Here is a 27916-nt window from a genome sequence, read left to right on the forward strand (position 1 = left end):
AGTTTTCAATGTGCACATTGCTTCTGTGAAGGTATTGAAAATACTATTTCTGTAGCACTGACTGCCTTTAAGATTTTCTTCTTGCCTTTAATGTTTGAAGTGCATACATGTGGAATTTGTCCCCTGTGTTTATTCTGTTTGGTATTCATAGAGCTTTTGAAAACCTCTGGCTTAAAGACTTTTATCAATATAGGAAATTTTTTAGCCATAATCTATTTAAATTTTGACTCAATCCTTCTCACTCATCTTAATCCAGGACTCCAGTTAAACATAAATTAAATCTTTTGTAACCTCATGTATGTTCCTCTCTTTCTGGATTTTCCAGACCCTTTTTCTCCATGCTTCAGTCTGCATATTTTCTACTGACCTATCTTCTATTAGTATATTCATTCTTATGCCATGTCTAATCTACTGTTAAGCCATCTATTAAATTCTTAAATTCAGTTATTCCATTTTTATTTCTCGAGTTTATATCTCTTTTTATATATTCTAAGTCTTTGGTGAATTGTCTATTTTGTTTCCTATCTTCTTGACTGTTGTTCACAGCTACTTAAAACTCAATAGCAGATAACGCCAACATCTGGATCACCTGTGGTCTCTTTCTAATGTCAACTCTTTTTCTTGTCTGTAAGCATGCCTACCAAATTTTGTTGAATATTGGGAAAACTGTATAAAAAACGATGTTGTCATCTTTCTCCAAAGAGGATTTCATTTTTTCTGGAGTCTATTAGAGTAGGGACAGATCAACTTGATTCAGGGAGCACCTTGGATTATTTGATACTGAATTTAAGTTTTGTGAGAGCTAACCTGTTTGTGGTTTTCATTACTTCTGAGACATTGTCTTTCATGGGTCTAACGGAAAGCCTATGGTATTTATAAGTGCTGTGCCTCCTCGAAAGGCCCTGAGCTCCAATGCTGGTTGGTTGGTTAATGGGTCTCCCAAGCACTATAAGACTGCTGAGAGTTGAGAGTTCTGCTTAGCTTTTCATCCTTTCCCCTGTCACATTTTGCCTGAATTCTTGGTTAGAGAAGCTGAGAAATTGGTAAATGTTCCAAAGGAAAAAGCAGTACAAAATGCTAGGCTCACTTCTCTGTGATTCTTTTTTGTCTATGATCTTTACCAAGTTCTGGTTGCCTTCATTGCTTTTTGATTTCCTTGGGGTTTTTTTTTTTGCATGGGCAGGCACCGGAAATTGAACCCAGGTCTCCAGCGTGGCAGGCGAGAAGTTTGCCACCGAGCCACTGTTGCACCACCCCCTTCATTGCTTTTTTTTTTTTTTTTTTTTTTTTTTTTTAAAGGAAAGACAGAGAGAAGGAAGGAAGGATAGAAGGAAGGAAGGAAGGAAGAAAGGGAAACATCTTTAAACATTTTCTTGTTTTATTGTATTTTGTTTTTCCGTTTTTTTGTTACATGGGCTGGGGCCGGGAATCGAACCGAGGTCCTCCGGCATAGCAGGCAAGCACTTTGCCCGCTGAGCCACCGCGGCCCGCCCCCCTTCATTGCTTTTTGATACTTTTAAACAGCTTTCACTTTTGTGAAATTCAGCTTTTATCGCTGTTCTTGTTGAGTAAGGTTGGTGTGATACAAGCTATTGTGTCATAATCAGAAGTGGAAATCTTAAATTATAATATTGCTGCAACTGATTAGGTAAGATGGTGTATATAAGAAGCGCTTCGGCAGCAACAAAGGTATGTACTGACTAAGACTGTGTACCACTGTGATAGATAACTTGAGTCTCCTGGAGCACCTAGAAACTTTTTCCTTCCATTCAATAATCACTTCCTACACTGGAAGTCTAGGGTAGAGAACCTAAAAGATAGTTTTCCCTAAGTGTTATGGGAGCAACTCAGAGCCATGATTTGGATTCATGGGACATTTGTAATTTTCCTGAAACATCTGGAACACATGAATTTAGAGGCTTCAGCTCTAGTATGGAGGCACCCAAAGCATATAGTTTCTGGTGATGAGATGCTTCCATCCAGAAACCTTAAGATTAATCTTGTCATATTTAAATACGTAATCACAGGCCTATCACGTTCCATTACACATCTCTAAAAGTGGGGGAGTGGTTTGTGTCCTTGATTTGTGAGCAGAGAGTAGTTTGGCTTTAAACAGCAGAGTGGTTTGTTTTTTGAACTCATACATTTATTTTTGAGGTTATCGTTGGGAAAATGCTCAATCATTGGGAAAATGCTTGAGAACACACTTTGGGGTTTTTGCGACTTGTGAAATGGCTTTTGTTCCTAAATTATGGTTTCTTTCTAATCTTGATACCATTTACCATGTCATTTGGTCATTACATATGGCAGCTCTGAAACTGGACCAGGGGTGGGAGGGGGTTCACTGTGAGGGGAAATAGAATATGCCAACTCTCTCAGCTCTTCTGCACCACTGGATTATAATGGGCATTGGAAGTGTGTGTGAGTGAGTGAGTGCATGTGTGTTTGTATAAATAGCAGAAGAGCGGATGATCAGGGAGAAATAAACTAAGGTGAAGTCATAAGTAGGTATTAAATAAATGTCCACTTGTATTCCTCCTTGATGTAAATAAAGAATGTAATGGTTTGTCATGGATGCCACTGTAGAAAAAAGTTTTTTCTAAACTGGTTCTCAGAGTAGGCTCTGCACCAGCAGTAGCAGCACCGCCTGGGAATTGTTAGAAATTCTGGTTCTCCAGCCCCATCCCAGACCTTGGGAACTGGAAACTATGCAGGTGGAGCCCAGCAATCTGTGTTTTTAAAAACCCAGGTGATGTTATGCATGCTCAAGTTTGAGGAGCATAAGATTCTTATACTAATGTAGGGACACTGAATGTAATAGTGTAGTTATATTTATACAGACATCCTGGATTTTGAATAGGGATAATTGTTGGAAAAACAATATAATAGCTAATATTTATTATCATCCCAGGACAGACGCCATGCTCAGTGTACCGCATACATTATTCCATTAAATCTACATATAACCAACAACTACCCTAAGAGAATTAATACTTCTTTCCCTTATGTAAAAAGAAACTGAGGGTCAGAGAGGTTGTGTGACTTGCCTAAGATCACACAGCTTGCTGTGTCTCAAGTCACACTCCTGCATTCTAGCTCCTGGGCCCAGGCATTATGCTGTACCTCATTAGCTGCCACTCTGGACCTGAAGGCTGAATGACCTTTAGCTCTTGGGTATTCACTGTATTGATTTTCTGGACCCTTGCTGCCAAACTCAGTTCCAGTTGCAACAGCTGGGTTTTGTCACACACATGACTTAGTTAAGTGTCCTCAGTTGAGCTGGGGTTACACAGAAATCACTCATCAGATTCCTGCCAAGGCCGGAGATTTGGATGGGAATTTACAGGAATAAAACAGCCTGAGATGGTGCAGGCAGCAAAAGTTTTCTCTAGAGTCATATGAAGGGGCTCTTGCCACACATATGTTTACTTTCAATCTGTGACAGAAAGTGAGATATGATGGATTTCCATGTGCAGGCTTGGGAATAAATGGTAGATGGGCTCTGCTGTAATTGCACTGAGGCAGAAATTACTGTTGACGTAGCGTAGCTGAAAGCAGAAGTTTCCCTTTTGTATATGAAGGGGGTGAGTCCAGGCCCACATCAGCAAATGGTGGTCTACCTCATCTACCTTCTTCAGAGAGCTGCTGAGAGGTGGGTAAAATGTTCTGATCATAAGCTGTAAAAGTCCGTTCAGATGTAAGAAATCATTGTGCAAGCACTATGATTTGATCGAAAGGAAACTGGTGTTTGGATCAGAAGCCAGAGTTCTAGCCAATTCTCTTAAAGTTGTATGACTTGGACAAGACCTTCCCCAGAGCCCCATGAAATTCAGTCCCTCAACTCTGATGACAATGGTAACTCCTGCAATTGTGCATGCACAACTTGTACAGCCATGAGTGGTATGACAGTGTATCAAATAATGTTGATTGTACTTGCCTCACACCAAGTTTATAAGATACTGTGTATGCAGGGGTGGGGGGGATAGAAATATAATAATACATTTACTATATGTAAGTGTATAGATTATTTTTTTTGCCTCAGTTCTCATCAGATTGAGGCAGGTAAAAAGAACGCAGCCTCCCGTGAGAAGCCTTGTGAAGGGGATCTTTAATTGCTGAATTTGAGCCAGTAGCTGGAAGTTTTTGTGTTGTTCCCCTCACTGCAAGGGTTTACTCACTCCATCCACTATTGCCTCTGGTCCTTTCTCTCCACACACAACACAGCACCTCGGGCCACACCGATCATGTCTACACCTGGCCTCCAAAAACTTGTTAGTTCTTTCTCTTTTGATATTGAACCATGAGAGGCCTCCTTTCCCCTCTTTTGGGATATCTGCCAATAATGGAGGCTTTTCGAGTACAGAGACCACCCCTCTCCCATCTGTGCAGAGTCTGGCCCAAGGGCCAAGCATTGATCTGAACTCAGTCTGAATAGAGATGCTTTAGGAATACCTTATGTATCCTGTGAGGGGCTTGGGGGACACACGTGCTCACATTTGTCAAATCTCAGTGAGTCTACACTGAAGACTAACGCACCTTACCATACATGCTAATCTTACTCAAAAGGAAAACAAATCTGTAGACACATGCTGCACTCTGGTTAATGATGTGATGCTGAAACCTTTGGGGGAAGTGTACTCATATCCTCAGTTTGCTTTGAAATACATCAAAAAGGCTAAGATGAATGAATGGATGGAAAGTGGGACGGACAGATGGTTACATATGTGAGAAAACAAGTAAATGAGAGAATCTGAATGGTGAGTAAGTGGGTGTTTGCTATAAAATTCTTTCAAATTTGTCATATACTTAAAATTCTGTCATAATAAAATGTTGGGAAGAAAGAATGCTCTAACTCTATGCTGCTCATAAAAGAAGGCTGGCCTGTTATTCCAGGTGTCGAGGGTTTCCTCTTGTTGTTTCACTCTTTGGAGAATCAAAGTATCACCTTTATTACTTGTGAAGGCCAAGATGGAAGCTGGAGCTCAGTGTGAAGGTCAAGTGGGCCTGTTAATGACCTGTGGAATTAGGCAGACACCCAGCCACTAGCAGGCAGAGGCACAGCGCAGCACACTCCCAAGAGAAAAAAAGAAGAGCCATTTATAAGTTTCATACACACAAAAGAAGAACACAACTTTGCGTAAAGTTATATAACCATACTCTTTAAAACCTTTTCTATCTTAAAGTACCAATTATTACAGCTATTGAAAGCAAGAATAGCAGCATGTCCAAAGGCATGGTTTGGTGTTCTGTATTTCATGTAAGCTTTTAATATATTCTAATTTGAATTAAATGTTTCTCTTTATTTAGAGCACCTGTTTCTCTAAATTCCAATGTTCTTTTATGTTTCTTCTTGAAGATAATTGTTCGAGGAGGAGGACACATTCTACCCGCTGAGCAACCTCTGAGAGCTTTTGACATGATGAATCGTTTCATTTTTGAAAGAGGATGGGAGCCTTATAGTGAATAAGCTACTGTCCTAAAAGAGAACTTCACAGGTTTTCATCTTTGCAGAGAAAATATGAAAATTTAAAAAGTCCTATAAATAAGAAAGTTATCTTTTTTGCATCCAAAAAGTGTTTCTCGTCAATAAAAATTATCCTTGAAACAAATGTGCCTTTACTTCTGGAGCGGGGGATGGTTACAAAATTAACTTGAGAAATGCTGGGCATGAGGAAGGCCCTCATGCTTTAACCAAAGGAAAGAGAAAGTGGATTGTGACACTGGTTCAGATGGAAATAGATATGAGGTGTTGGATCTTGAATAGGAATTTTTAATTCCTCGTAAGTGTATGTGTGAAATACGAACAATGAACAAAGTTGTAGTAACAACTTGTTTAACAGCAGAGGTTGTCACACTATGTATAGGAAGGTGTTTGCTTAATATTATGGCATAGTAACAGCTGAATTATCATCTCAGAAAGAATGGGCAAATTTGCAATAGTGGTGAGGAGAGGACTTTGGAGTTCATAAAGTTTTAGCATGAAAGGTAGCTTGGACTTCTTTGAAATAAAAACCTCATACAGTGGATCCTCTTTACTTGCAGATAAAATTTTACCTACTAGCTGAAATGTTTTTATAATCTCCAAATCAATCCTTGCAGCACTTTCATGGTCATTTATGCACATCTACGGAGCAGTGAAAAATTAGATTCATCCGACATGCACACTCCCAGCTGAGGTTGAACAAGATGGTACTCTACCATGATATTTCAGCTCTCCTACTGTAAATCAGTGTCCTTTTCACTGATTTTACTTCGTGCCACATTTTCCATACTTTCTTTGTTGCTGATTTTGCTCTTTAAGATGGCCCCCAAGTGTAGTGCTAAAGTGCTGTCTAGTGTTCCTAAGTGCAATGGGCCTTACAGAGAAAATAAGTATGTGAGATAAGGTTTGTTAAGGTATGAGTTAAAGTGCTGTTGGCTATGAATTCAATTGTTTTAGTTTCTTAGCCTGCTGAAGCAAATACTATGAAATGACTTGGTTAAACAATAGGAATTGACTAGCTTACAGCTTTGAGGCTGGGAAAATCAAGGCATCATCAAAGTGCTGCTTTCTTCCTGAATACCGGCTGCCAGGGACCCTTGGCTCCTCTGTCACATGGCAAAGCACACGGCAGCATCTGCTGGTCTCTCCCTTCTCTACTGGGTTTTGCTGATTTCAGCTCCTTTTTTTTCATGGCTTTCTCTCTGTCTGAATTTCCTTTTCTTATAAAGCACTCCAGAAATAGGATGAAGACCATCCTGTCTGAGGTCGGTAACATCTTAACTGAAGTAGCCTCATCAAAAGGTCCTACTTACAATAGGGGTTCACACCCACAGGAATGGATTAAATTTAAGAACATATTTTTCTGGGGCACATACAGCCTCAAACCACCACGTCAATGCTAATGAATCAACAGTATATATATTAAGTAGGGTGTGTTTAAATATAACCACATATAAAGCAAGTATGTATTGATGGTCGACAAAAATGCTGTGACTAGAGGCTCTGTATTTCCCCTAGGAGGAATGGCTCACTATTTGCTAATTCAATGTTCATGGTGACTTTATAGAACATAATTATCATGAACAGCAGGAACTGACTATATATAAGAGTAACAATGAACCAATTCATGATGAGCACTGATCTTATCCAGAGGACATACTGAATCTGTGCCCTTCCATTGTTTTAGGGCTTTGGGTTCATTTGAAGTGTACATATTTATTAAACAGCCTGCAGGCCATATTTATTATATGAGCCATTTTTCCTTTGTGTTTTAAATTATCTACTTCTTTTGGCCAAGTAAATATAACAACCTAATTTTGTATGATTGTTGAGATATCAAAAACAGTTGCAATACTCTGGCATCAAAATATACACATTTATAAATATTCATACATTAGTAATTTTCCAAATAAAACATTGCATCCTGGCACATCTTTCCTATTTACGCATTGGAAGTTCACATTTCTTTGAAATTCTATGGCTTGTTTAGCTTTTTCTACATCACTTCTCTCTCATATTACCAATCTATTGATTGGCTCATGGGAGAATTAAATTTATAAAGTTAGAGCCAGTTCTTGTTGCAAATATTGAGCTTAATTTCTTATTTTGTGCTTGACTTTCATTCAGGTTTGTGGTCTTTTGTTTTTCAAAAGTATTTATGATTCAAATGCACATATACTAAAAGTCATTAAATCAAACACTCTGATCAAAAGACTTTATTAGTCATTGCAGAGACTAAACTGGGAGGGGGTACAAAATGTTTTGTGTTTAGCCCCATGTTCAAGCTTAATATGGCTGCATTTTTTCCATAAATATGTAGGGAAAGGAGCATTGCCTGTGGCTGCAAGACCTGGGATTTAGCTCCTTGCATGCCACACCTGTGCTGGGGTGGGGTGGGGGGGTTGATTAAACCACTTTACCATCCTAGCCTCCCAAAATCTCCAGGAAGGTAGCCAGAATCGGCATTTCTGAAGTTTCTGCCAGTCCACACTTCATTTAGTAGTACATATCTCACAAGCGTTCGAGGAGACATTTATAGAGAACTTAGCGTAGGACCTGGCACAAAATAATAGCTCAGCAAATGGATGCTGTCATTTTTATTACCTCCCTGCCCCAGATACTCAGACAGTGGGGGATGTTGGGGGGCAATTTGCCAGGCATCTGGGAGCCATTCCAGCCAACTCACTTGAGGGGTACAGCTCTATGGAGAATGACTCTAGCTGGTATTTTGCTTTAGGAAAATGACTATAATATTTGTTTCCTTTCAAAATGAGAAAAGCAGTTAAGTTTTATTAAGAATGAATGCTGTCTGTCCCCCCGTGGCCTCTTCTGTTGTCCATACAGGAGGCAGTTGGCTGCCTCGCCTGCTGCCATCAGTGTGAGCAGGCAGCGCACGTGAGGAGGGGCATTGCACAAGGAGAAGGGCTCCACGGCAGCACCCTCTCAGGTCCTGAGGCCGGCATATGGCCAAGAATTGCATTTTACACTCCAATAGGATATTATCTATGTGATTAATTTCATAAACACAAAGGTTTCAAAAGTAGGATCTTTATAACACTTTGTCATGCCTTAGGGTGTGAGTGCATTAAGCATCCTGCACCCAAAGGCATCTTGTGGCAACATATTTAAATGGGTAGCAGAACCTGAAAACGAGCCCTGCATTCTTTCAGTGTTTCAGACTTGCTGTGCTTCTCCACCATGGAAGTGGCAATCATTAGTATGCCATCTAGCAGATTATTGAAATATTGAAACAGTCTGCCCTTTCAGGGTAGAAATGATACTTTTAAGAATTAGTGAGAAGTAATTTCTTTTCAAAAGATTCAATCTATGGCAAAAGGATTTTCAAAACGGATGCTTAGAAATCTCTGCAGCTTACTGTATGCACATCATGAAAGAAAACCCTGAAAATCGGGGAAAATTTCAACAAAAGTCTGCAGAAAAGGTAGATGGGAGGGAATGAGTTTTAGGAGTTAGTAAAGGACATCTAATGAGGCATTCTTCCATTTGGATCTGCATATCTCCATGAATCTCTTTTTTTCAGCCAAGATGGACACTGAAACTAAGTACTGAAATAAACTTAGTATAGAACAAGACCTTTGAATTGCTATATTGCCAAAGGGTAACCCAAGATTTTTAAAAAATGACAAAACACATTCAACACATGGATTCTAGTAAAAATGTTAACAGTAATATTTTAAAAGAGCAAAACGATTTTGTACTATTAAAAATCAAATGCCATTTTTAAAATTAAGTATTTAATTTCAACTTTATTTTATCCTTTTTACAGTTTCTATTTTGATTAATATTTCATGATGTAAACAGTACAATAGTGGCAAGATTATAATTTATAACCAAATAAATAACTACATATATATTGTAAGTACATCTTCAGCAATTTTTTAATGATAAGGGTGATGCAGTAAAAAGGTTTGTAGAACTACTGTTAGAAAGGATAGAAAAAGCCTACTGTTAAAAGTGGTCTACGGGCGGGCCGCGGTGGCTCAGCGGGCAAGAGTGCTTGCCTGCCGTGCCGGAGGACCCCGGTTCGATTCCCGGCCCCAGCCCATGTAAAAAACAAACAAACAAACAAAATATAATAAAACAAGAAAATGTTTAAAAAATGTTTCCCTTTCTTCCATCCTTCCTTCCTTCTCTGTCTTTCCTTCCCTTCCTCCCTCTCTCTTTAAAAAAAAAAAAAAAAAAAGTGGTCTTAAACTTTGTCTGTACCAATGTTGTTAAGTTTCATAAGCAAGGCTTCCAACACAGGATGCCTTAATTTATATGAAGGAAGGAAAGAATGAAGGAAGGGAGGGAGGGTGACTGAGAGAGGAGAACGAGGAAGGAAGGGAAAGAGCAAGAAAGAACAAGAAGAGAGAGACATAGAGAAGCAGGTTTTTCTTTTCATTTTAAATGTTTTTGTTGAGCCCTTCACACACACACAGTTAGATCCAAAGTAGACAATCAGTGGTTCACGGTATCATCACATAATTGTCTATTTACCACCATGATCATTTTTAGAACATTTGCATCACTCCAGAAAAAAATATAGATAAAAGAAAAACCCCATATATCCCATTCCCCTTACCACGTCCTCTCATTGACTAGTATTGCAATCTACCCACTTTTATTTTTTATCCTTAGCCCCACCCACTATTTATTTATTTATGTTTGTCCTTATTTTTTACTCAACTGTCCATACGTTGGATAAAAGAAGCGCCAGCCACAGGGTTTTCACAATCACGTGGTCACACTATAAAAGGCATATAGTTATGCAATCATCTTCAAGAATCAAGGCTACTGGAATACAGCTCAGCAGTTTCAGATATTTCTTTCTAGCTATGCTAATACATTAAAAACTAAAAAGGGATATTTATTTAATGTATAAGGACAACCTCTTAACTCTGTTTGAAATCTCTCAGCCACTGACTCTTTGTCTCATTTCTCTCTTCCCTCTTTTGGTCAAGAAGGCTTTTTCAAACCCATGATGCCAGGTCCTGGCTCAACCCCAGGAGTCATGTCCCCTGTTGCCAGGGAGATTTACACCCCTGGGGGTCATGCCCCATGTAGGGAGGAAGGCAGTGAGTTCACCTGCTAAATTGACTTAGAGAGAGAGAGAGAAAATGGCCACATCTGAGCAACAAAAGAGGTTCTCTAGGGCTGACTCTTAGGCATAATCATAAGTAGGCTTAGCTTTTCCTTTCTAGGAATAAGTTTCATAGGGGCAAGCCTCATGATTGAGGGCTTAGCCTATTAAATTTGTTGTCCACAGTGCTTGAGAGAATATCAGGAATTTCCCAGGTGGGAAAGTTTAATATTTCCTCCTTTCTCTCCAGTCTCTCAAGGGGACTTTAGGAATATTTTTTTATTTTCTGCCCAAATTACTCTGGATGTATTGGGGCATCATACTAGCCTGTACAGACCAACAAGATCTCACTGCTTATTCAAAATTCCATGTAGTTATGGTGTTCAACTAAATTGACCGTACAATTTAAATTAGATAGTGCGCTACCAAAAATATAAATTTTGCACCAACCAAATATCTCTTCCTTTAGTTTCACACTGAAGTTGAAATTTTAAAATATGGACCATATTATCCTTTACCCTGTTTTCTGATTTACCTTAGTCCTATCCAGATCAGCTTCATTCATATCTCTAGTTGAAGTTTGATCATTTTTTCAACTTTTTAAACATTTGTTGTACGGGGTAATGCTGACTTTCATAGCTTCAGAGCTCTAATTCTGAGTCTCAGGTGCCACACAAACACCCAAAATGTGACCAAGAAATTAGGATTTAAGGGATAATTTTGATTACTGAATCGTATTCCTTTTTTGCTTTCTGGGATGTTGGAGTAGACAGAGGGGAATACCTAAAATCCCTGAACTATAATTCAGCTGCCCCAATATCTAAAATGATTGTAAAAGCCCTTATCTTGTGCCTTTGTGACTATAAGAGCAGTGACTCCCTTTATCTGGTCATTTTCTTAAAGGGCAAAGGCCCTGATGCTAATGAAGAATTTGAAGTCAGATATTAACTAGTTTCAGCCCAGGACATTTATAAATCCTATCGGCTAAACTCTGCTAATGAAACATTACTTGTCTCCCTTCCTTTCAGCTCATACTTTTCGTACTGAAGTAATGGCTCTGCCTTCCCCTCCTTTCAGTTTATGTTACACTGCCAAGGTCTTTATCCTCTATCTGTCCTTCTGGTGTCATACCTGCCCCCAGCCCCTCTTCCTTTTGTTGTTTTTTAAGGATAGAGTGTCTCTGGAAAGAAATAAGAAACTAATATCAAAACTGTAGGGGAAGACAGGCTGAGTGGGATGATGACTTAATTTTCGGAGTATATTTTTTACATTTTGAATTTTATAAAATGTTGTGCCTGTGTTTCAGATGTGTAAAATAATCTAGCCCTAGAATCTCAGAGAAAGAAAAACCCCGTTTTACTGTGGGAACAGCCTGGAGGGTAGGCCCTGAAGGAAAAGCACTAAATCCACCTGGCAAAATGCTGCAAGGAGGGTATTTCCTTTCCCTGGGCAGCCTGACGGTGGAGAAGCTGTTACCAGACAAAGGGCGTGGATTCTTTTGTCCCACACCCTCAATAATCAATTCCTGAGACACTGGGCTTTCAAAGAGAGAAAGAGTTTATTACTAGGTGCTTGTAGGACAGAAGATGGCCTAGTGGCCCCAAATCTGTCTCCCGGAACTGCAGTAATTCTGATAGTTATTAGAGAAAAGATGGGCAGGTGTTAGGGTAATGAGCACAGTGGGCCCAGATGATGTAGTGAGAGGTGATCTGATTACTGAGCATGCACAGATTGCTTACATGCTCAGTCACAGAATGTATGAAAGAAAAGGGTGGAATGGGGTATAGATGACCCGTAGGTGAAAGTCTGAGCTACTGCACATGTCAGGCAGGCCCACTTTGGTTAGATCCAGTCTCGGTCACCAAGATACCTTTGGACTTGGGGTGGGTTAGTTCGGGGCTAATCCAAGGCCCTTCATTAATAAACATTAGGGGCTGTCTTTAGTGATCACAAGACTCTAAAATTGAAAAACTGGATGACTGGCTACCAATGAAGTTAGTCATGAGGTTTTTCCAATCACGAGGCAGAAGACACGGGCTATGCAGTCGTTATCTGAGACCAAGGCAGCTGGATTACAATCTAGAAATTTCAGGAATTTCCCTCTGTCTACTCCAATATACACAGAAAGCAAAAAGGAATACCTATATAATGATTCAGTAATCAAAATCATCCCTTAGATCCTGATTTCTCGGTTACAGAGTGAGGGTGCCAGAAAGGCGAGAAAAAGGAAGGGTCACAGGAGGTAAAAAAGGGAGACCTGCCTACCTGTTTTCTGAGGCCACACTTGGAATTCTGCAGAAACAGGAAATATTGGCACCTCCTCCCCATCCCCACTCCCTAGCAGGAGGGCAGGGGGAGCCTTCCGGAACGCCATGTCTGGCGTGGCACTGACACCGGGGGAGTGGATGACCCTGCTGTGCCCCTTGCAGGCTGGCAGGCTGAGGACAGGAAGCAGCCTGTGGGTGACTGCTGTGAAGAGGGAGAAGGGCGCTTCCACCGCAAGGGGCTCATGGAGTGGCAGGTCCAGGCAGGCGGTGCAGAGGGCCCAGCCTTGCCCCACGCGGGCTCGTTCCACACAGGGAATCAGGCTGCCCCGGGGGGTCCCTCCAGCTGTGAACACCCAATTTTGTGAAGTCAGAGGTGACAGTGACAGCTATCCCTTGTAAGTCCCGGAGATGTGCCAGGTACTCCCCGGGTGGACAGTTTTCCCATATGAGGCCGTGGAACTTCATAGATACAAAGGGACGGGCCTGAAAATCCACAGCTAATGGCACAAAGAGGCAGTAATCAGACTCCATGTCCGCCGTGGACCCCCCACTCCGGCCGCCAAGGCACGCTGCCTCCTGACTCCACAGCCTGTCCTCGCCTGCTGCCATCAGGGAACAAATGGCAGTGACTCCAGCTGGGGTTAGGGTTTGTATCAGCATTCAAAATGTGTTTCAAGTTGTTGTGGTGCGCTTTGAAATTTGTTGCTTTTTGTATGTATGTTATTTTTCACAATAAAATTTTTTTTTAAATGTGCTTTCTGGAAACCAGACTCCTGGAAACGTGCAGATGCAGTATCTACCTCACCCAAGAGTAGCTAATACAAAGCTAAACTGTGATTCTCTAGAAGGTACTGAGTTCTCAATTAAGTATTTATGTGAAGCTCCGAAATCATCTCTTCACATGATTCCAAAAACAAAGGCCAGAAAGCAAGGTCTTGAGCCCTGATGCGCTGCGGAAAGGCTGGAGTTGCCTCCATTTCTTCTTGTGAATAACCAGGCCCCTACTTTTACAGTGGATGATATGTGGGCCAAGCCTATGTCAAACTTCACGCCCCCTGAACCTCTGGTCCTGAGCTCGGGAATCACTTCCTTCTACCAGCGGAGCCCCGAGGCCTCACCTCGACCCACTGAGGACGGGCGACAAAGCGCCCTGCTAGGGGCTGTTACACTCCACTCTCACACAGGAAGTCTGGGGCCTGGGATGAAACATCAGTACCTACACAGATGTGCTTACTTTTGCAATGGTTATTGCTATTATCATTCTGAAGACTGAAAAAAAAAAGATATATCCCTAAAACAAACATGAAGGTGATTGAACCTTTTGCCCCTAAGGTGCCAAGCCTGGGAAGCTGTGATTTATATCCGCTGGACCTTAAAAAAAAGGCGTCTGTGCAATCATTTTAAAGGGAGTTTTGGCAACTTTAGGAGAGGGGACGTGGGCTCTGCGCATTCGCCTGGGCTCTGTGTGCTCGAGAAGAGGCCAGGGCTGTGGTTGCTGCTCGAACGGACTTAACAGGATAACATCTTTTTTGACAACTATCAATCTTGTTCTTGGATCTTTAATGTTCACATTGCACAAATAGCACATGTTAGTTGTGAAAATTCAAAAAGTAAAACATGCTTTCCCCAATCTCATGCCACATCTGGCAGTGACCATGGATAGCTCATCAGGCTAAGGGAAAAGGGTGTGAGCTGCTTTGAACTCAGTACCACCAAGCCTGCACCCACGGCTTGAGGGAGGCAATTACCTAAAAGGAAACAGGGTATCGTAATCAGAAAACTGTCCAAAAGAAGAAGAAAAAAAAAAAGTCTACCACAAGCACAAACCAAAGCACAGTGGAAAGCCTGAAGCCCCTTCTACATTTCAGACATGCAGTGGGGACACATACTGGTAATTTCCCAATGACTATTTATAATCAAAATGCAATGTGTCCATCTAATAAGTCTGGCCGATACTTCAGACTTTTCTTACATGGATCAAAGGGCAAAAAGCAAGTGCCTGAGAGAACAGGATGTGGGGTTGGGGGTGGAGGGTCTGGTGTTTTGTGTGCAGAAAGTAAGAAAACCCAGACCACCATATCCACATTGTGAACAGAAATTTCTTTGGATCCTTGGCTTCATCCTATTTACCACCTTATACCATTTAAACCTAGGTGCCAGGATCTGCGCTGGATGCTAAAGACACGGAGATAAATTTGGCAACTCCCCTGCCCTGAGCCACTCTAAATAGGTGTCTGTGTGTCTGTGTGTGTGAGTGTGTGTGTGAGTGTGTGTGTGTGTGTGAATGAATGTATGTGACTGAGTGTGCTAAATGCTTTAATGGAGAGAGCTACCATGTGCTCCAAGAGCAGAGAACTGGGAGTGACTAATTAGTCCCAGAGAGAAGGAGCTTTCCAAAGGGTGGAAGGAGCTTTTCCAAAGGGGAGGGAGGCTGGAGGCTTTCCAGGAGAAAGGAGTAGAGCTAGAAAATCCCAAAGCCTAAGGGAGCAAGGGCGGGTGAGGGGCTGGAGGGGTGGGGCGTAGTGAGTTCCTGCATCCTCCGCCTCCCGGGTGTCTCTTCTCCTCCCTAAATTTTTGCAATGGAGGGACAGAAGAACTGATTCCCATATTAAACTGATTTGAATAAACCCATCTCATTGCCATAGAGACAGAGAAAGATGGGGCGGTCGGCTCCCATTAAGTCCCATCCTGCCAAGTGGCCTTGGAGGCGTGTGAAAGGGCATTTCTTTATTAAAATCCCCACAAGCTGTACCAGAATATGCGGGGATGGGCTGCATTCTACCAATTTCCCGTCTCCCCTGGGAAGAAAACTGTTCTTCAAGGAGGTCATTTTGAAATGTCCCATAGTGTGACTCACTAAAGGGAAATGCCAAAGGCTTTGGGGCAACAAATAAACAAAAGTAAAAATTACATATACATAGATCCTATTGAAAAACAGGGGTGGGGAGATGAGACACTGGGAAATTCAAGTACCCTTGGACAGGATGGAGGGATTTTGTTCAGTCCAATGAGATAGTTTGTTCAGAGAGAAATTTCACCACAGTGTGTTTTCATCCGTGCAGCTGCGTGGGGTAGAAGAAAAGGCTCTCTCAGACCTGGCTGCCTCAAATGAACTCTTTCTATCTCTGGAAATCTTAACATTTGTTAGGCTGGAGCCTAGAGAAAGGCCTGTTAAGGTTCGCATTTCTTATATAATGATCCTCTTTTGTTTTCCTCAGTTCACCAAGCTCCATTAGCTTTGCTTCTAGATCATCCTCTTCAGAGAGAAGCAAAAGATGCACCAGACCAGGGGCATGCAATTATAAACCCCAATTCCAACTTTTCTCTGATTTCCAACTCTTCAGTGGAAGTTTTGTATCTCCTTAGCCTGAAGTAGAGTAAACAGAGTTGATAGTGACATATTCAAGTTGAGTCCATTGCAAGGATGGAAAAAAAGTAACAATCCTGTGCTATGAATTAATCCTGTGTTATTAAGATATGCTCAGTTATGAAAATTGAAATCGGGTAGTTTAAAAACACTGGCTCAACAATTCCCATGGAGCTGTCTTTTAGCAAAGAAAATGCTGGTAAGGCTGAGGACACAGGGACGCTTGTGTCATTTCATCTTTATTTTCTCACTACACGAATCCCTAAATTCCCAACAGCAGGAACCATCAAATGAAAAACAAGAGACCAAAATCCAGAACGTGAGGGAGACAGGGAAGCCTTAGAAGAGAGGAGAGACAGTGTCTAGAGACCCATTTCTGAACCGCCAGGGGACTGTGTTTGGAGCCCACCCAGAGAGTGTGGCCAATTTTAGACCTGTCCCTTTCTCCCTGGCTCCAGCTATAGGTGCAACAGTGGCCTCTGAAGCCCAAAGCACTGCTGGCCTCTGAGATGAGCTTTTCTCCCTCTCTGCCTGGAGCCAAGAGAACAACTTTGCATTTGGAAGAGAGAGCAGGTGACGATGAACTTCTCTGGAGACAGAGGTTCAGCGCAGGGAAAGCTATCGTGGAGGTTGGAGACATTGGCACCGAACAGTCACTCCTTTGCCATGTTTACTATGTTTCAGGATTCTAGCATCTTAATAAATTCCTAAAGAATGATATAACAATAAATAGGGAAGAGAGAATTGCCTGCTAGCAGAAGCAGAGAAATGATAAGGCTTCATCTATGTCTCCGACTAGACATGGGATTTAAAGGCTCTTTCTCCAGATCTGCCTGGAAGATGTCATAAAACCACCATAAAAGGATTCTGTTTTTATTGGAGAGGAAACTAGAGGGTGCTCAGATCTAGCCTTTTGTTCCTCAGGAACCAAGTCTTTTTATGCTCGCCACTGCAGCTGTTGCAGATGGCTTCCACTCAAAAGCCCCCAGATGACAATAACTGTTCTCCTTGCTCTCAGCAAGTGGGCTTGTCTCCTACTTTACTGAGAAGATAAAAGCAACCCAACACCAAGTCCCTCGGGTTTCCTCCTTTGCCTCCACATCTTGCTGCTGCATCGTTTCCCATACCCCTTCTAGCACCGGGCTCTCCCGAGCTCCGGCTCATCATCATGGTGGAAACTCGATCCAACATGCCCAGACTTGTCACCTTTCCCCCACAAACCTGGAGCTTCTCTGGGTTTTCCCATATCTGCTGAGAGCACCCCACTCTCACAAACACCCAGGTTCTCATGCCCTACCCTTGCCCTTCTCTTATATTCAACTCATGGTCAAATCCTGTCCTATTTCAGCAATGCTGTTTACATCTCTCTTCTCCTCTTCCTTCCTGCTTTGAGACCATCACCCAATCTCCTGAAAGGTCTCCCTGCTTCTAGCCTGCTCACCACCAGCCCCCAGGATTAATCCATCCCAGACGTGTTGCTACTTCATTTCCAAATGCCCAACTCTAACCTACATACTCTGTGACTCAATGGCTAACAGACTCTTACAAGTGACTCAGGGCTCCCTGGCTTTGAACACTTGCCACAACTGTCTCTAATCTAGTTATTTATTTATTTATTTTGGTTTGGTTTCTTTTGCTAGTCTTCAACCATTACCAGTCAGATGAGATTATTTGCCTTCGCTCAAACATCACCTCTATTTTCACTTTGCTCATTCCTCTCTTTCTATTCACCTTTCTCTATTAAATGAAATCCTGCTCAGCCTTCAAGGCACAACTCAAATGTGCAAGATGCCATTAAGCTTTCCACTTTCCTTGGTTTCCCTCCCCCCAACTCCACCCCAGATAATCACTTTCTTCTCTGTATTATCTGTCTCACATCTGTAAGACTCACTTCTGCCCAGTGCCTGAGTTGTTTGAACTTTTCTTTTTTCTCTCCCCTTTCAAGCAAGTAGTAGGCTCCATGTTCTTTGTTTCGGGAGGTGAAATAGCAGGATAATCAAAGTCCTGAAAGTGTTGCTGGCTTTTGGTGTCTAAAACAAGAGGTCTGAGGGGAGGATAGAATTTGAATCAAAATGGCTTGGGAAATCAGGAAGGACAGGCCAGACTAAAAGGACACTTCCCCAGGCTGGAAGAGGAGAACGTCCTATGGGCTCTGCCACGTGAGAAGGACCTGGATTCGGTTAAGACTCCAGAGAGAAACAGCTTCCGTGTGGCACAGCTGGGGACAGGAGGCCACAGGCACTGAGGTTTTCCACCTAGCCCACCAGGCCCGAAGGGATCGTGGGTACAGACATAATGTGATGGGCTGATTAGCTGACCCCAAAAGCCAACCCAAAAGCCACTGTCACTGTGTAAGACTCTCAGAACCCTGACACAAACTGGAGTTGGCGATAGAGCAAGAAATTTCCCACTGGGCCAACGGGATGCAGGCTCAGAATAAAAAAAATACTGTAGAAAATAGAGAGATACCACATTTCTTATCTCATGAATTTGTGGATTGACATAGTCTTGATATACCAATCTAGATGATATTAATAAATATATCAATCTAATTGATATTTCTTGATATATTTAAGTTACACATCACATCTTCTCCCCTTGATGAAGAGGACCTGACTTCATCACAACAATTTTATTGAGTGCCTACTACATGCCAGGCGATGTTCCGGATGGTAGAGATTCGGCCGTGAATAAGACAGACGACCCCTTCACAAGAACATTACATTTTGGTGGGTGGTCAGTGTTCAAATATGTAAACCCAAAAGGAGATACAGATAGAGAAGTGCTATAAAGAAAATCAAAGTGGGGCAAGGAGAGTCAAGAATGATTTCCTACCAAAGCAGGGCAAGGGGAGAGGTGGGGGTGTGATTCCTTTGCGTAGTGGGGAAAGTCTTCTCGACATGGTGACACCTGAGGGAAGGGAGGAACTGAGTCTCACTTGCATGGGGTGGGAGGAGATGGGGATAATAATATTCTACGAACACTGCAGGACCAGGGAGGGCCCAGGCACTGAGAGCAGAAGAGCAGAAGAGAAGAAAGCTCAGCCTTCCAGGGAAAGGGGCCAGGGATGTCAGAGGCAGAGCTGGGGAGAGGGGGTGGGGAATTGGATCTTGGTAAGAACCTGGGCCCTACCCAACCGTGCTTCCTCCACAGAGCGTTAAGCCCACAGCACGTGGGCAGGAAATCCTGAATAAAGGACCCCGGACCAAGCATGGCTCTTTATAAAACAACGCTGAGTAGTAATCCATAAAACAAACAAAAAACTACGAATCAGTATATAAAACACAAAACTCGCCCGTAAGCGCATAGCCCAAATAGAATCCATTTTAACCTTTCAATATTTTTCTTTCTAGACTTTTATTATTTGTAGCTTCTTCCCCCCAACCTCCTGCCACATTTTTCTTTGCCTAATCATTTTGCAATTTTTAATATCATCCTTTAACTCACTGAGATTCAGTCTCTCTCTATCTGGCTTCAGCAGCTTTGGCAAAGGGGTCGGGAGGTGACTCACTCCTCTGAGGGCTGGAGGGGGGTCAGCAGCCACTGAATTTCCCAAGAAGGCAGAGTGACAGCATGCTGGCTGGCCCACGTGCCCCTCCTGGCCCCTGGCTGCAGGTTGCCAAAGTCTGGTCTCTGACACAGGGACGTCTCTGCTTCACAGCACGCAGGGGTTTTGTCATCATTAGTAAGACGATGCTGGTGAAATCTCCCCCTCCAGTTTGGGGTTGAGTTATTGGAACATTTCCTAGAGAGGCATTCTGTTCTTTTCAGGCCTCTACTTCTACTGCTGGTAGCTGCCCCCACCGCCCCCCCAGTCCCCACAGCTGTTCCTAATTCCTCCTCTGAATGGATGACTCAGCCTAATTCAGTATCCAGGGCTTGTGGCTGCTTAAAGGAGCCAGGCCATTTTGGAAAACAATGAAATACAGCTTAAACCAAGGAAAGCTGCCTGAGAGCACAGTCATGAGTTAGAAATCATAAAACATATTTATTAGCAATGCCCAGGATTATAACTATTGAACTATGAAAATAAACAGGCACCTAGGTTTAAAAAAAAAATCAGGAAGGACACAATAGAAATTAGGCAGCAAATTTAAATTCCTCTGTGACACAGCCTCTTCTGCTTCCTCCTTCTTTGGGGACAGCCCTGTCTGATGGGCTCCGAGGCGTGCACTGCATCGTTCTCTTAGTCCTGGGAATGAGGAGCAGTAGAAAGGCCCGTTTGTAGCCAAAAGGGAAAACTCTGTTAAGTGTTTTTGGAGTAAAGGCAAATTTTACAGGTGAGCCAACATTTTTATGGTCTGAAGATGTTTTTGGCTGGTTGTTGAAGCTGTCTGTGCCCATGAGCAACAAACAAATTTATTCAAAACTTGCATTACTAGAAGGAAAACAAACCTAAGGCAGGACAAAATTAATGCACAATTTAAGGAGAACCACCCCCCCCCCAACAATAAACAACCCCCAGATGGCCAAGATGATTAGAGCCAGACGGAGAATGGAACGCAGGTGCCCAGCTGGGGTGGACAGCATGCAGCCAAGGACACGGGCAGCTGCACTGTAACCAGCACATCCCAAATGTTCAAATCACTTGCAAAAGAGAGAAGTATTTCCTTCCTTGCTCCCTTCTCTCTCTTCCTCTTCCTGATTCTTCTCTTCTTCTTTCCTCTTTCCCTATACCAAAGAGGATGTTCTAAGTCAGAACTTTCATAAATGAGAAGACCAGAATGATGGGGCTAGGTGCAGAGACTGGGGTGGGCAGGGGGTGCTGGGGTAGGGGCGAGGGAGCAAAGCATCTAGGATTTCTGATCATTCTCCCAAAAGTCTGTATTGCAAAATGGTGCTCATATTAGTCAGGGTTCTCTAGGGAAACAGAACCCACAGGAGATATCTGTAAATGTGAGATTTTATAAAATAGTCCCTTGCAAGGTTCAAGAGTCCAAATTCCATAGGGCTGACCACCAGTTGGCAACTCCAATGAAGGTCATCGGTGAACTCTCCAGGAGAGGCTGGTGGCTAAAGGAGAAATGAAAATTCTCTCATCTACCTTAAAAGTCCTCATCAGATTGGGTTAAAACCAGTTGATTGGGTTCTCTCATTTGTGGAAGACAGGCCCTTAGTTGATCATGGATGTAATCAATCACAGCTGGAATCAATTGACTCAAGATTTAATCCACCAGCCTTCTGGTTTATCAACCAGCCACAAAATATTCTTGCAGTAACAGTTAGGCTAGTGCTTGCCTGACATACAACTGGGCACCATCACCTGGCCACACTGACACCAGAACCCAATCATCACAGTGCTCTTACCCCGGAGATGATAAACTGTGCGTTAGATTGCTTCTACTGGTTTCCTTCCATCAAGTCATGGTGGGTTGTTGGGTGCTTTGAGCTTATCCAGACCTGCACACTCCCTCAGTCTAATTCTATCATGTGGCTTCTAATAACATCATCCGGAGCCTCTGGCAGCATAGTCAGAAAACCATTTTCCAATTGCTAATATCCTCTCCCTTTAGCACTCATCCTGCCAGAATCATTTACATCTCAGTGTCTGAATATCCCTGGAAAGGATCTTTTTTCCTTTGGCGAGATGGTTTCCAGAAAACAACCCCTTCCATGGGACGAATGGATATAAAAGCTCTTCCTTCATCACCATCAGAACAATAGTGAAGAAATTAAGGGATCTTGGTGTTGCAGAAAGGAAAAGAATGTCACAGAAATCTTCACGTTCTATTTTTTGTTTAATATACAGCTTTTATCACATTCACAGCTTCACCTACTTAATAAAGAACAGTTGTTTGTTCATCATATCAACTATTTGTTTTTGTTTTAATTCATTCCAGAAGCCCTTAAGACAAGTTACCTGTGCTCTATGAGGGCAGGGACTTTGTCCAATGCTGCATTCACAGCTCCTACTTAATAGAGTGCCTGGCATTTTATACCTGTTAATATTTATTGTTGAATGCACTGAAGTATTTACTCATGGGAAACTGAGAGTGTGGCCATCTTTTGAATTCTATGATGTTTTGTGCAAACATGTTGTTTATCCATCTGGGAGGTGAGAAGGGAAATTTTGACCTAGTCTCACTGTTAGGAGGGATAAGACATTTTTTAAAAATAAAATTTTAAATCTCTTTTCCCTTCCTATCTAGTTTACTTTAAATTTGCAAACTACCACTAGGTGTTTAGAAAGTCAATCCTTTCTTCCATTGCAAATAAAAATTCTGTTTTGTGTCATGGCAGTATTCAAATACTCCTTTGTCTGTTACAAGCTTAGCCCTGCCAGCAATAACAAGCAGATCATTCCCCCAACATTATGCTGAAAAGGAGATTCTGGACTATGATAGAAAAGATGTACTTCAAATTGGATATGCTAAGATGACATTTTCTCAATCCTCTTCATCTTTGGGTACACAAAGCAAAAGTGAATTACGATTCTGAAACTACTCCATATTGTTTTATTCTTAATCATGCTTAGCTGCTTGAGCCAATGGTTGAGGATTTGAGAAAATATAAAATTTCAACCTCTGATCTTATAGTTAAAAAGCTGTCATAGAACTCCAATAAATGTTGGCCAAACCCCAAAGGTGGAATTGTGTAGTGATTCTTGAATGACTTTTTCTTCAGTCTCTCATTTATAATGAAACTATAAACGAAAACCCAGACTGCTGTACAATCTTTTCCCAGAGAGAAAAGTCTCTTCCAAAAGCGTTGGCAGGGAAGGAGAAAGCCGGCGGTCCTCTCAGCAGTAAAACTGAGCCAAAACAAAGGTGGTAGAACTGAATACTTGGCTCAAATTTAGATGGAGACCTAAAAGTTTTGCAGCTTCTCTCTGAACTTGTGCAGATGGAATATAGACCACCAAGAGGTATAAGTCGTTTGCGATCAGATCAGACCCAGAACTTCTGATACTTGCTTCTTCGACTTCATTGTGCCAACCCAGTGAAAAGAACAGTGTATGCATTAAGAGATTTCCAAAGTGCCACTGAGGATTTGGCGATGGAATTTCCACATTCCTCTTGTTTTGATAAGGTTTCAACCAATTTCCACTAAATGTGTGCATGACTCAGGTGTGGAATTACCTGTGGAAGTGGCTATTAAGAAAATGAACTATTTGATGTACCATTTGTGTTAGATAACCGCTGTTCAATGTATTGAATGTTCAACATAAACAATACTAGTAACTACATGAGGAATAATCACAAACAATTATGTGCGACTCTTACTAAAATATTAATAGTAAGTAATTTTTTTCCTTTTCATGCCTTCCTACTTTTTCAACTGAGTATTTGGAAATACCGTCCATGTATATCTTCTACTAGCTAGCCTCATAAATGGGAAATGTGATTTATAGCATTTAACCTTTGAGAATTAAATGGATATGATTATCAATTTCTTACCAGCATTAGCTGGGTTACTAGAAATGTATTCTGTCAATATGGCTTACAATGAGTTTAGCAGTTTAATAGAATTATTATCAAAAGCAGCCTTGGTTTTAGCTCTTAATTAGAATTTTTATATCATAGCAGCTTTGGATTTGCCAGGGATTTGTGCTTTAAAGGGATTAGTTTGAAGACCTAATCTCAAAGTGGAACCCTCATGGAATGAGACTGGGTTTTCATTTTAGGAATGCAACTCCATGGCCTCACTGGCCAAGATGTTTGTGGATGCTTGAGAATTTCCGTCATACTCTGGGTTGCCGTGAAAGTGTGGTCAAGCTAAAGAAAAATCCTCCTAAGGAAATGGCTGATTGGGAGTTGGTATGACAACTGCAAACCGGACCCAATCATTCCCATTTTAGAAAACTCAAACAAGTCTAAGAGCTGAAAATAGAATGCCAGAATTGTCTTACTCCCTACAAGTTGAGATGATAGCAAAAGTTCTGCTTAATCAAAGAAGACAAAATGCAGAGACAGAGTTATGGGCTGGTGTTAGCAAAATGCTCCAGAGGCCTTCATTCTTTAATCTAATGGAAGCAGAATATCAGATGGCTGAGATGCTGACAGACGAGGCCTCATGGGGTGGCGCCACGGTGCTGGGCAGCGCAGCCCTCCAGCTCTGAGGCAGACCAAGAGGTCAGCTGCACAGGTGGAATGAGAGCACTGCCCATAAATCATTTGGTATCATAATCAAGGAAAAACTGCTTCTAAGGAGCACTTCCCCCAATGAAAGGGATTTGGAAATAGCCCAATGACAGAACTAGCTGGACCTCTTTTGCACCACTGCCCTATGTGGCTGTGTTGGCAGTGTCATCAGCTTCAAGAAGACATCTGACGCCTATTCACACGAAGGGATGTAGGATCCTTCCTAGACGGCCAGTCAGATGACATACTCAGGTGCCATCAACCCAGAGTGGGAGGTACTACCAACCCTCCATACCGGGTTGAGTAGTGTTCCCCCCAAATTCATGTCTACCTGGAACCTCAGGATGCCACCATTTTTTTTTTGGAAATAGGGTCTTTGTGATGTTAGTTAAAGATGACATCATCCTGGATTAGGGTGTGCCCTAAATTCCATGAGAGTGGTGCTCAATAAGAAGAGGGAAATCTGGACACAAAGATACAGACACAGAGGGAAAAGGGCCAAGAAAAGATAAGAGGCAGAGATTGGAGCGGTGCTGCCATAAGCCAAAGAATACCTGAGGCTACCTGAAGCTGGAAATGGCAAGAAAGTCTCCTCCCCCAGTGGCTTCAGCGGGTAGCATGGCCCGGCCAACACCTTGATTTTGGACTTATAGCCTACAGAACCATCAGAGCAAACATTTCTTTTGTTTCAAGTCATCCAGTTTGTGACACCTTGTTATGGGAGCCCTAGGAAATGACTACCCACCATATACTCACCACATGCACATATTCCAAAGATGACATAATAACAAGCCTTGAGGTGCATGCAATTCATTTGGAGGAGATAAGGCCTAGACACACATTGGGTGACATTTCAGAATATTTGTTAAGCAATAATTAATTAGCTGCAGATGCACACTCTCCAGATTCTATAGTCTAGCTTAATCTTATTTTAGCCATTGAGATCCCTGGATAAGGGTTTTGGCATATATAATTTTGAATGGGGGAAGACACAAAGGTTGTCAAATACATCCCAGGACAATAATTTCCTAAAATAGAAATGTCTCTTGTTGTTCTTACTGATTAAAAGAAAAGACTGAGAGCAACATAAATATCTATTAGTTGGGTCTTCTTATACAGACATGATGCAGTCCCCTTTTTTCATTCCCTAAAGAATGAGAAATCTCCTTATGTACTGATATGGAACAATGTCTGTACCACTTGGTGTCCAGTCAAGATAGTGAAAAACACTATCGGTTTAAACCCGAAGACCAGGTGCTTTCCCTGGCCCTGGGCTGGATGCTCACTCCTGCGGATGGGGCTGAAACTACCTCAGGCTGCTGGGGCACAGTCACACGCAGTCACACCCGGCTGTCTGCCTCCGTAGCTGCCACTGCCAGAAGCAGGGAACAAATGGCTCATCTATTCCTCCCACACTCAAACCTACCACCAGTGCCTCCCATTGGAAGGTCCAACATAAAACTGGCTGATGAGTGAGTCTGAGAAAGGGGGTGAAGGATAGAGAGAAGGATGAATTAGGACCACTGAGCCAAGAGACACAGTCTGCTACATCCACCCTTTGGCTACTCAGCATCCACACATTCCACTCTCCTCATCTGTACTGGGTTGAATAGTGTCCCCACAAAATGAACATCTACCTGGAACCTGGGAATGGAGTCTTATTTGGAAATAGGGTCCTTGCAGATGTAATCAAGTTGGGATGAGGCCACAAGGGATTAGAGTGACTCCTAAATCCAATGTCTGGTGTCCTTATAAGAGGGAGACTTAGAGACACAGAGGAGATACAGGAAAGATGTGATGATGGAGGCAGAGATTGGAATTGTGCTGCTGCAAGCCAAGGAATCCCAAGGACTGTTGGCGACCACCGGAAGCTAGGAAGAGGCAAGGAAGGGTTCTTCCCTAGAACTCTCAGGGGGGAGCATGGCCCTGACAACATCTTGATTGTAGATTTCTGGCCTCCAGAGCTGTAAAAGAATAAATTTCTGTTTTAAGCCAGCCAGTTTGTGGTACCTTGTTTCAGCAGCCCTAGGGATATAGTCCTTTTAAAACAGCATCATACTTCTATCAAAAGGACACAATTCTATTCCTCAATTCCTCCAGCAGATGGATATGTGCTCATTCACTCCTCAAAAGAGGGAACAAGAGAGGCACCCCTGGGAGGAGGTGGCCCCCACCACTGCATTCATGTCTGCATGATGCCAGGACATCATGTTTTTAGTCACAATTGCACGCTGGATATTCTGTAACCTAAAGGCTAAATCGTAAAGGAAACCGCCACTCCTCAGTGCTATACATAACATGCAAAGGATACATTGTGCTGCAGTTCTTGTTTTGGTTTTTATAATGAGCTCCTTCCAATGTCCATTCCACCTCCCCTTTGCCCTCAGGCAGCACCTCGGTTATTTGGGGTTCTTTACTTGTCAGGTCCTGCAGGTTGTGATAATATTCCATGACTTTTACTATTGTGCATAAAAGTGCTAAGGGGTACAGTGGACAACTTCCAGAGCTTCAGACAAAATCTCTTCTGTCACCACGGGTCACAGCAGACCTCTTCTTTGCCTGCTAACTCAGAGGTATGAGAAACTTGAAATGGCCGGACGGAAGTCAACTTCTAGTTAAGTAGAGCAATTGCTGTTTCCCCTAGAGGAAGCATCCTCTCCTTAGGAAATGAGACCTTTAAACCAGCTAAGCCAAGCTGTGCACAGAGAAGAAAGATAATTGGCAAGTAATGTTCTAGTTATGGCAGCGAAGGAGCACTCCTACACTTACCAGTTGATTTCCAGATCAGTATAATATTGGCTATGGGAGAAACATCACTTATTTGTTTCTGAGTCAAAGAATAAACCACATTCTGTAAGAAGGCCATTTTTGAAACTTACATTTAGAATACAAATTACTATAATTTATAATGACAACTGCTACTGGGTGGTAGAGTATATGGCAAACCATTTGAGTCCTATGGGCAGGAGCTCATTGCTATACTTCCTTTTCTGTAAAAAAGAGTTCTTTGGTCATAAGCAATGCTGTGTGGGACACCATGCTGGTGAATAAAGCATTCTGTCCATTCACAGTGATTCTGAGAAAAGCTTTGCAAGCAGGAAATACACCACATATCTAGAAACAGTGTGTATTCCGTGAGGACAAAAGGCTGCCCATCCTAAAGGAAGAAGTTCAATACAGTAAACCTGCTGCCAGGCGGTTGCTTGACTCCCCTGAGAAATGATGCCACACTGGGAGCTCAAGGTCGGTTCCTGCTGTCAGCAGGTTAGGCACTCTGCAGTGACAACAGCCAGATTAGTCTTAGTGAGGGGAAGAACATGCTCCTGAGGCCATGCATAGCTTCCATTCCTGCCACAATGGCCATGCTGTACATGTGCCAACTGAGCAAGCTCTGGAGTGGCTAGGAAAGAGGCTCACTGACATCCACAAAATATTACAGAGGGCCTCCTCGTGGATGCCTCTCAGCGAGCCTTCACTTGGGACAATGCCGAATATTGAATGGTTCATCTGCAAACCTCTTCTGTAGACTTTCTTGTCACCAAGATGCCAATCAACCCATTAGTCACCTATGAATTGGTATAAATCCCTACCTCTGGCCACCTCTCTATCCAAAGTCGACAACAAAGTTCAGCCCTG

At 42.4% G+C, this 27916-nt stretch overlaps 1 protein-coding gene across 7 annotated transcripts in view; it reads left to right on the forward strand.

Annotated features, from left to right (window-relative positions):
* The window catches only part of CPVL (carboxypeptidase vitellogenic like), a 111128-nt gene extending 105519 nt beyond the window's left edge, over positions 1 to 5609 (forward strand). For all 7 annotated transcript variants that reach the window (XM_077162919.1, XM_077162924.1, XM_077162909.1 and 4 more), the window contains one exon: positions 5357 to 5609. In XM_077162919.1, the coding sequence (XP_077019034.1) occupies positions 5357 to 5467 (111 nt within the window). In that variant the 3' untranslated portion in view covers positions 5468 to 5609. The remainder of the gene's footprint in view (positions 1 to 5356) is intronic.
* Positions 5610 to 27916: the final 22307 nt, after the last annotated feature.

The sequence above is a fragment of the Tamandua tetradactyla genome, chromosome 1 (assembly GCF_023851605.1).
Source record: "Tamandua tetradactyla isolate mTamTet1 chromosome 1, mTamTet1.pri, whole genome shotgun sequence".
Lineage (NCBI taxonomy): Eukaryota > Metazoa > Chordata > Mammalia > Pilosa > Myrmecophagidae > Tamandua > Tamandua tetradactyla.